The sequence below is a fragment of the Asparagus officinalis genome, chromosome 8 (genome assembly GCF_001876935.1).
Source record: "Asparagus officinalis chromosome 8, Aspof.V1, whole genome shotgun sequence".
Classification (NCBI taxonomy): Eukaryota; Viridiplantae; Streptophyta; class Magnoliopsida; order Asparagales; family Asparagaceae; genus Asparagus; species Asparagus officinalis.
In genome coordinates, this window is record NC_033801.1 from 99,868,989 (window position 1) to 99,879,070 (window position 10,082).

General features: G+C 32.7%; 1 protein-coding gene across 1 annotated transcript; it reads left to right on the forward strand.

Moving 5' to 3' along the window:
• On the forward strand, positions 1–9,624 carry LOC109822014 (ruBisCO large subunit-binding protein subunit alpha-like). Its single transcript, XM_020388170.1, has 9 exons — positions 1–84; positions 163–337; positions 1,398–1,519; positions 1,625–1,832; positions 1,920–2,065; positions 2,494–2,800; positions 3,430–3,680; positions 7,899–8,099; positions 9,024–9,624. The coding sequence occupies exons 1-9, from the start codon at positions 31–33 to the stop codon at positions 9,309–9,311; spliced, it is 1,752 nt and encodes a 583-aa protein (XP_020243759.1). The 5' UTR covers positions 1–30; the 3' UTR covers positions 9,312–9,624.

Below are 10,082 nucleotides of genomic sequence, written 5' to 3' on the forward strand. Positions count from 1 at the left end.
TAAAGCCTCTAAAATCAGATAAAATTACACATGCCTCTCTCTTTCTCTTCTTCAATCTTCACTTCACCAGTCCTCCCATTTTTCGTAAGAGATTCTCTCTCTTTGTCTCTCGTAATTGTTTTAACTATTTTTTCTGATGAAAAATCACCATTTTTGGCACAGAGAGCTCAGCAAGCGAAATGGGTCCAGAACCCATTTCGAAATTCACAGAAATCAAGGGGTTTTAATGTGAGAGCAGGACCCAAAAGGATATCTTTTGATAATGACTGCAGAAGGGCTCTTCAGTCTGGGATTGATAAGCTTGCTGATGCCGTCTCAGTCACTTTGGGACCTAAAGGTATTGCCTTTTGATTCTTTCTTTGTTTCAATTTCAATCCAATGACATTCTTTTTTGTGGTTAATTTGGGTATATAAGCTTTTGGGTGTGGTTGGAATTTAAGATTATTTTCTTTGTTCAGGAAATTTGAGAATTAAGGTTCATTTGATTATTCAAATGATACGTTTGATCAAGGAAAAGTTTAAAAGTGGTTCAACAGTTTTAGACTCACTTAATTTATAATGTCTCAGTGTATATTGTCGTTGCGTTCTTCAATTAGTTGAACTTTTATTTCTTTTCCAAGACTAGAGGGTTTAATTATAAATGCTTCTTGATTGCTATAAAGGCACCTAATATTTGTCAAATTCGTGTGATGGGAATAATATTGTATGGCCACCAACTCATTTGTTTTTAAACAAGTATATTTACAATCTGTTAATTATTCCTTGATATTGAAATTAGTCAATAGTCAAAATGTTGGCAATTCCTTGTTAAGAGATTAAGAAGATAAAAGGATAATAGGGTATGAATTTAGTTGCAGCAAGAGCATAGTTTATTGATAACAAAATACCTTGGAGAATGCGAATGAGACCTTTTCAGGTAAACTGTGCGCACGCGCGGGGGTTTGGGTTCCTAGGTTCAATTTCAAGCTACAGTCTTTGTTCATGGGGTGGCCGAAAAGGAGGGGGGGGGGAGCATTTGAGGATGATCCAGCCACGAGTTTTCATTGTAATTATAAGCCAAAACTATACGAATGCAGTTCTTTCAGTGATACCCTAGTATAAGAATAATGTTTCCTTTGGTGTAGCCGATTGCCTTTTGGACTGCTGTATATTGAAGATGTGTGATTTTGTAGGAATGGTAGGGATGATCCACTAATTGCATGAAGCGTTCTGTTGTTTTCAAATGCAGCAATCTAGCTATTTTTTCCTCAAACTTTTAGAGCCTTTTTATGTCACTTTGTTTTGTCCCCAAATGTGTGAATATCTATCATGAATACAAAGAAAATAAACGGGTGTATTGACTCTGTGTATAGTTACACGTGGTAAATTTCCTAATATAAACAAGGTTTTCAGTGCAGGGCGTAATGTTGTTCTTGATGACCCGGGAATACCTAAAGTAATCAATGACGGTGTTACAATTGCTCGAGCTATTGAACTCCTGGACCCAATTGAGAATGCGGGTGCAACGTTAATCCAGGAGGTTCTGTTCAGAACAATATATATAACTGAATATTCCAAAAACAACATCTTTTACATTAGCAACTACTGAATGCCTTTTCCTCCTTTCTTTGCTCACATCAAACAGGTAGCCTCTAAGACAAATGACTCGGCTGGTGATGGCACTACCACTGCAATTATCTTGGCTCGAGAAATTGTTAAATTAGGGATGTTAGCGATTGCTTCGGGGGCTAATCCAATTGCTTTGAAGAGAGGAATTGATAGAGCAGTTAGTGAACTTGTTCAAATCTTAAGGACTAAGTGTCTTCATATAAGCAGGAAGGAGGATATAAAAGGTACCCTGCCTCTTTATTCTTTAATATAAAAGTTTTGCAGGTTGAAAATTAGAGTTCAACAAAGTATTGATTTGATGTCATTTTCAGCCGTGGCCTCAATTTCTGCTGGAAATAATGATTTCATTGGAGATTTAATTGCTGGAGCTATAGATCAAATTGGTCCTGATGGGGTTATAACAATTGAATCATCCTCTTCTTTTGATACCACTGTTGAAGTGCAAGAAGGAATGAAGGTACTAAAATTTATCCTGGTCAACGATAATCTTGGTAATTAAATTTACCAGAACTTTATTCAAAATTTTAAGTTGTTAGGTTGTTGGCTAAGAGGTAGCTTGGGAACAACTTTACCCCAAAGCTTAAGCTGATGGATTGTGTGCTAATAAAAGATCACACTTTTAACATATGAAATTATAGCTACATATTCCTTTTTGTTTTCTTTAATTATGTATTCATTCAAGGGCTTAATATTTGGAGGTAATTCACTCTACTCTTTTTTTTAGTCACCCAACATAAGAGTATAATAGGCAGAAGGTAAACATTTCTAAGCATTTGCACCTATCAAAGTTAAAAAATGTAAGCTTTAAAATTTCATACAGTATGTCAACCTTTTAGTTTTATCTTGTATGCTTTTATACTCATTACTAGTCATGAATTTCTGCAGGTAGACAAGGGTTACCTGTCTCCCCATTTCATTACAAACCAGAACAAATCAATTGTGGAATTTCAGAATGCTAAAGTGTTAGTAACTGACCAAAAGATAACTAGTATCAAAGACATCATTCCTTTGTTAGAAAAGACCACTCAACTGAGTGTTCCATTGTTAATTATTGCTGAGGATGTTTCAAGCGAAGTGCTGGCAACTCTGATCCTTAATAAGCTGCGAGGAATAATAAATGTTGCAGCCATCAAGTGTCCAGGGTTTGGAGAGGGGAAGAAGGGTATTTTGCAAGATATTGCTCTAATGACTGGTAAACTTATTTACTTATATTGCATGTATAACAAATACACATGCATATGCTCCATAATTGTTTGCATATTTATTTTAAGCCAACTTTCAGAAAAACCCCTGAAGTATTGGGGTTTTGCACAAATCCCCCATGCACTTTATAAATAGGAGAAATCCCCCTTTAACTGTCGCGCATAAGTTCTTAACTACCTTGACTGACAACATTAACTTCAAGTTGTCATATTTGCGACAACTTTTGGACAATTTTACCCTATCGGACTTCAATATTATCCTTGTCGAGTAAGGGTAGGTAAAAAGTAAAAAAAAAGGTATTTTAGATTTTCATTTAACACAGTTTTTGAAAATTTCCAAGAATTCAGGGGGATTTAGTATAATACTGAACGCTCAGAGTAGTTTCCTGTGATTTATAAATTTCAGGGAGTTTTGTGCAAAACCTCCCAAATTTCAGGGGGTTTATGAAATTTAACCTTATTTTAAAGAGCTTAGTTTTTTCTGATAAAGATAATTATGCTGAATGATGTTAATACCATGCCTGTTCATGCATCACTTGTTAATTCTAATTTTTAGATTTTTTTAACATTCTGTAAATTTTGGTTTGTTGGTGATACTGCTACCTTGCTATGAAAATAGGTGCTGATTTTCTTGCTAGTGACTTGGGGTTGACGCTTGAAGATGTTACTTCAGACCAGCTCGGTATTGCTCAGAAGATTACTATCACTAGCAATTCCACAACCATTGTAGCTGACCCATCTACCAGAGCTGAGATCCAGGCACGAATTTCACAAATAAAGAAGGATTTAGCTGAATCAGATAATAGCAATCTGTCAAGAAAGCTCTCTGAAAGGATCGCAAAGCTCTCTAGTGGTGTAGCTGTGATCAAGGTTTACCTTCTTTTTTAGATAATCTGTAAATTATCTTCTCTTGAATCTCTTGTCCCTCTTGATTTGTAATTCTTACTCTATATAATAATTGCATGACTATTCTTAAGTTATCTCCAAGTACTCAAACCTCTAGTTGATGGTAAGCTTATTGGTTTGGGCTTGATAAGGTAGAAATTTGATTGTAGTTGCATGCACACATGTCCAATATACGAGTTCCTTTAGGCTACTACCAATCATATCATATCATACTCTCTTTAAAAGCACGAGTTCGGGGAAATCTTTCGGTAGACAAAAATACCCTTGGAATTCAAATATTATTCTATTAAGTAAGAGTAAGTTGATAAATTGATGAATTCTTATTGGATATACATAGTATGAAGATAAGGATACAATTTAAATTGAAATGTAAATCTAAATAAAATTATTAAATACCAAATTAAATGTCTACAAAATGAAGGGCGTATATGCAAAAAATAAATAAATTAATGAGATAAATAATGTCTACCCCAAAGGTCGAACCCGGGAACAACGTAGACCAACAAATGTACATAATGTGGATGAGATATTTAAAAAATTCACTAAACAAATTAAAAAGATAAAAGTCATTCTCAAAATTATAAAAAATAAAAATTAAGGAAAATAAAAAATCATACTCCCTTTAAAAGCACGAGTTCAGGAAAAGTTTTCCATAGTCAAAATTACACTGTACTATTTTAAATATTTAATTTAAATTATAATCTATACTAATCATACTTATATCCTATCCTAAAATCCCATGAACTATCTATAGCTCAACAATTTAAATAAGATTAATAAAATATATGAAACATCTCCGTACTATCAGTTTATTACATGAAGTATTACAAAAAAAGTAAAAAAAATTAAAAATTAGACAAAATACTCTCAAAAGTTTAAAATTACACAAAATAAAAAGCTGAAAATTTAGAACTTGGCAAAGAAAAGAGTTATGATGTAATAGCACTAATAGAATTCAAGATCTCTAAGTATGAAGATAGTATCTTAATATTAATTGATTATAATTTATAAATATTGATCTCTAATGGTAATAATATTTATTAGGTAAAAAAATTATAAAGATTTATGTATGGAGAACTATTTGAAAATTTAGAGATATCCTTCAAAAGAATCAAGGAGTTTTCATTTCAAATGAAATTCGAAACGTCCATGAATCACTTCAATTAACACTAACATAAGTTATATTTATAAAAAAAAACACCGACTGAATACTCCCTGAAGAATATATTGAATAACTTTGTGCTCATCAAAGAAACATTCTTCATAGAAGATAAAAGAAAAATTACTATACTTTGCGTAAGCAAAAAATATATAATCGGCCTTTTCTTTTTCTTATATAGTATCAAGATCCTGCGTGTGACTTTATTTAGGGGTATAACTACTAACGAATGATCAATTCTTAAAGACACTACCAAAGATAATGATGTAATAACACTATTAGAATTCAAGAAAGATCTCTAAGTATGAATGTAGTATATTTCATTAGTAAAATTCTTATTAAAGGCCACTAAATATAAAATTTAACTTATATCTGTCTCAATTTTATAGAGGATATATGCATGTCATCGTAAATTGCGTCAATAATATATATCAATCCAAAGATACAACTTACTGAAGAAATAAGAGAATAGTAAGTAAACCAAACAAACATTCATATAACACTGTAAAGAAAAAAATATTATATTTTAAAGCTAATATGCAACACTCTTTTAGAGTAAGCTGCCAAGACAAAAACATCTCCATTAAGGCTTTTTATAAATACAACAGAAATTTAAATTATTAATATATACAACCATTATAACATTTGAAAGATGTATGATCTTAGAAAACCTACTCTAAAATTCATATAATTAAACCTAAGAATAATTTACCAATATACAGACACACTATCGCACCTTTAAGGCAACGATAACTACCATTTATAATAGAGTTAAGCAGTGATTCTATGTTTGCAAAGGTTACAATAAGAAAGTGGATAAAGATGTTAATAATAAGTGTCCAAATGATAAATATTGTAGAATCGCCGATGATTTAGTACCAATGTTAAGTGATATCCCTTCTTCATGAAATAAATATATCAAAATTAAATATTAATATTATAATCTAAAGCAAATTGACAATGAAAAATTTAATGTATTTAGTTCAAATCCTCATGGAAAATGACACATACAAAGCAAATGTAACATTATGACACAATAAAAATTCTTATTGGATGCACAATGGAAGAATTCATTGCAGAGAAAAAAGAGGTAGCTCCTAATCTTATTTAAGTAATAAATTAAAAGCATAAAAATTTATATATATATGAAATTAATATTTATTCTTATTAAAATAGTAAAAAATTCAAAGTCTATATTGCCAGAAGTTAGTGTTTAATATAAGAAATATATTCAACTTCTTTGTGAATTTAGACGAGAAGACAAAAGATGAATGAGCCCAAAGAAAAATAACATGCTCCAGTCTCATATCAAAATCGATGTAGACGTTGAAGACACTACTACTCTAGAATTGGCTAGGAAAAAGGTAAAGATGAAGAATGATTGATCTCGACTCAATAAAAATAAAATAGAAGTAACAAAAGATAATGTTTTGTGAATTGTTATAGAATAATTTTATTTTTTAGTAAAATTAGGAATCTTTAGAAGAGATTTTCATAAACTATTTTAGTGCTTTCATATGCATATGTGGATGTTTTTATCATATAAAAGTGTATTAGAGTTAGCATTAATCTTCTTATGATTTTTTTTTCATTAACCATTTTCTGTCATTTTAGTTTATTTTAAATCAATCATCTTGGATCGTTGACTATATTATTAATCTTCCTTTTATAATGTTATTTTTTCAAATGTTTTTACTTTCATAACACTATACTTCCTCGGGTCAAGCTCGGTTTCATGCCGATCCAAATGAAATTAAATTTAAATTGGCTTTAGATTATATTTATCTCCTGACAATTCAACTATCAACATAAAAATTTAAAATGGATGTAGCCTATTCAAACAAATATCAAATAAATAAATAACCAAAGTGTAGTCGAGGAACAAATTTTAGTAGAAAATAAACCAAAAATACTTAATCAAAGTGAGCAAAAATTATTATCAAAGAGTAACCGATGAATACATTTTAGTAAGAAAATAAATAAAAATACCTAATCACAGTATTTAACCACGTGCATTGCACGTGCATGAAATCTAGTAGTATCAAACATGCAGGTAATATCAATCCAAATTTATGAATTCATCTCTCAAGTTAACAATCCATGTTGATGGATATGGTTTTGGTATGAGTTATCCATGCATACTAGACAGAAAGTATCCATAAACTAAAATTAAATAGCTCCAATATGACTTATCCATGCATCAAGTGACAACATGTTACTTTGTTTTATAAGAATTTAAAGCAACTGATCTATGGGCAATTGATGCATGAAGTAAATCATATCAAAACCATTTGATCTCTTTGTTCGTAAATAGTTTATGTTTAATAGATTACGTCTATACTTTTGGCATTGATTTTATGCTTATTATAACAGGTCCTAACGAATGCGCTGGTATTTTCAAGCCCATGTCAGATTTAATGGAAACATCTTTAACTATTTATTAGTGAACCTACAGAATCAAGATTCATCGTATAAAGAAATGATCAGGATGAGTAGTTTCTATAGACAGGAGCTTTCTTGGTTACAACGAAAAATGAAAAAGAACTAGAATGCAGCATTACGGTGTGTTTCACTGTTCTAAATAATAATTTTTCTTTATATAAAAGAGCATTTACTTTAAACTGGCCAATTTAAAGTTTAGATGTTGTTGAGGGTGGGAGGGGTGGGGGGGGGGGGGTGACACACTTATTGTGAATTTGATAAACAAAGTGAAAAAAAGCACATCAGTAAAGAAAGTTCCGTCCTGAATTTGAACCCTCAATTAGCTTGTGGTACTTGGTTTTTTATCTTAACTAGGTAAAATACAACGCAACAGGTATAGAGCCCTATATGAAACATAAGCAGTCTTTCTCCATATAATCGTCATGACACTTAAAACACATGGAGACTTTCTGAAGGATTTACTCGTAATTTTTTTCCTTCTGTTGATTTTGTCTTTCTATTGATAAGAGATTCCATGCTGAGTTCTTCAGAGTCATGTTAGATCTTCCTCTGAATTTTAAAGAAATACTACTGATGTTCAGGTGGGAGCAGCCACTGAGGCTGAACTTGAAGATAGGAAGCTCAGGATTGAGGACGCAAAGAATGCTACCTTTGCTGCCATAGATGAGGGAATAGCACCTGGAGGTGGTGCAACATATGTACAATTATCAAAGCATATTCCCAAAATAAGAAAATTGATCGAAGATTCAGAAGAGAAAATTGGCGCTGACATAGTTGAAAAGGTTTGGACTCCCAATTATCATGTGATTGCCGAATGAGTACATACATTTCCTTTATTGCTTCGGTATTGCATTATAGATGTAAATGAAAATACTAGTGTTCCTATCATGCTTCTTGCAAAAGCTGACTTGAGAAATAACCAGTATGTAGGCTTGAAAGAACTGCTGAAGTTATTTAACCTTGAAAGTGAGACATGACTGCAGCTGTTGTATTTTGTTAATATCATGAAGGGAACCTACTTATGTTATTTCCTTTAGAAAGATCACTCTATATTGACTTTAGCAAATTCTGTACAGCATAGAAGCCTTAATTACATACAGGTGATTCATATTTGATAAGTCAAATCTTGAATAATCTAGCAAAATTAAATTAATTTAACCAAGGGTTAATTGCAAGCACGCCCCCTGTACTACGGTGGTGTAGCCACTTACACCCCTAGCCTTTTTATTTAGCACTTACACCATTTGAGCCTCAGATGATGTTTCTTTTGCTCTCAATTTAGACGACAATTTAGTTTTTTTTCCAGTTAAACTGAGGGCAAAAGGTGATTTTTGTCGCACAATTCCACATGACATCTCAGCCTAACTTGGGAAAATAATGTCATATGGAGTTTCAGGGATTCAGTGCTAGTAAAACAGTTTAGGGGTATAAGTGGCTAGACCCCTCATATTACAAGCCATTACGAGAGGTTTATATTTAATTAACAGTTAAATCAATTTAGCTTATAAATAAAGGATTTTTGTCATATTGGAACCCCATATCTTTGTTTCTAGACCTTTACATCTTTATATTTCTAAATTAGACCCCCCAAATATTTATATTTGTAGAAATGGAGGCCTTATTAACAACTTAATAGATCAGGGTGCAAAGAAAATTATGGTGAAAACTGCTTCATGGATTTGGTGTTCTAATTTAAAAATCTTCAGGCACTTCTCGTACCAGCCATGTCAATAGCGAACAACGCAGGAGTTGATGGCGCAGTTGTCGTTGAGAAACTTCTTTCCAGTGAATGGCGAATCGGATACAATGCAATGACTGACGAGTACCAAGATCTTCTTGAATCTGGTGTTATAGATCCATGCAAGGTTTCGAGGTGTGCACTCCAAAATGCTGCCTCTATTGCCGGAGTAATCCTCACAACCCAAGCTGTTCTTGTTGAGAAAGTAAAGCAGCCAAAGCCTGCAGTTCCTCTTGTTCCTGGAATCTCACCTTAAATTTTCAAAAGAGCATTTCAGAACTAAAGAAGAAGCTAACCAGGCTGAACATGTGCATTCTATGTGCGCGTTATACTCCAAACTTGTGTTGGATTTCGTCTCAAATTTGGTAACTGATGGATACCAGTGCGTTAATTGAAAATTTTTGGTCATACTTTGACAGATGCATCAACATTTTTATGACATAAACTGATTAGTTTTATCTTTTAGTAGGAGATATTACCTGTCCATTTTAATTTGATGTATAGTGTCAATAGTTGCTTTGTATTTATTTAAATGATTGGAGAAATTATGTTCCTTGATTCTTGTAGTAGTGCACTTCTGTATACGGAGACTGGCGATTTTTTATAGTCTTAACAGCATGCAAAAATGGATGAAAGATGTTAAATTTGTTGATCATAGCTGTTAATTATTCTGATTGGAACAAGATTATATGCTGAATACAAATCCCCTAAGAGCAGCTCACACGCGAGCAACTTATTCTGACACGCGCAAGGGGTAGGGAAATTCCCAAAATGCCCCTTACTTTGCACTCGACTGGATAAGCTACAACGAGGCTCTGATACAAGAGGGCCGTCTGCAGTTAACCTTACTGGTGTGTTTGGATGGTTACTGGTGTGTTTGGATTTGGAGGTGAACCAATGAAAGTTAAAAGTGAAATTTTGTTTTCGCTCCGTTTGGGAGTTTTTTGAGGGGTTAGAGGATGGAAACGTGTGTAAAATTTGCACTCATTTTTGTCCCCTCCAATTTGGACGGTAGAGGAAGTAATGA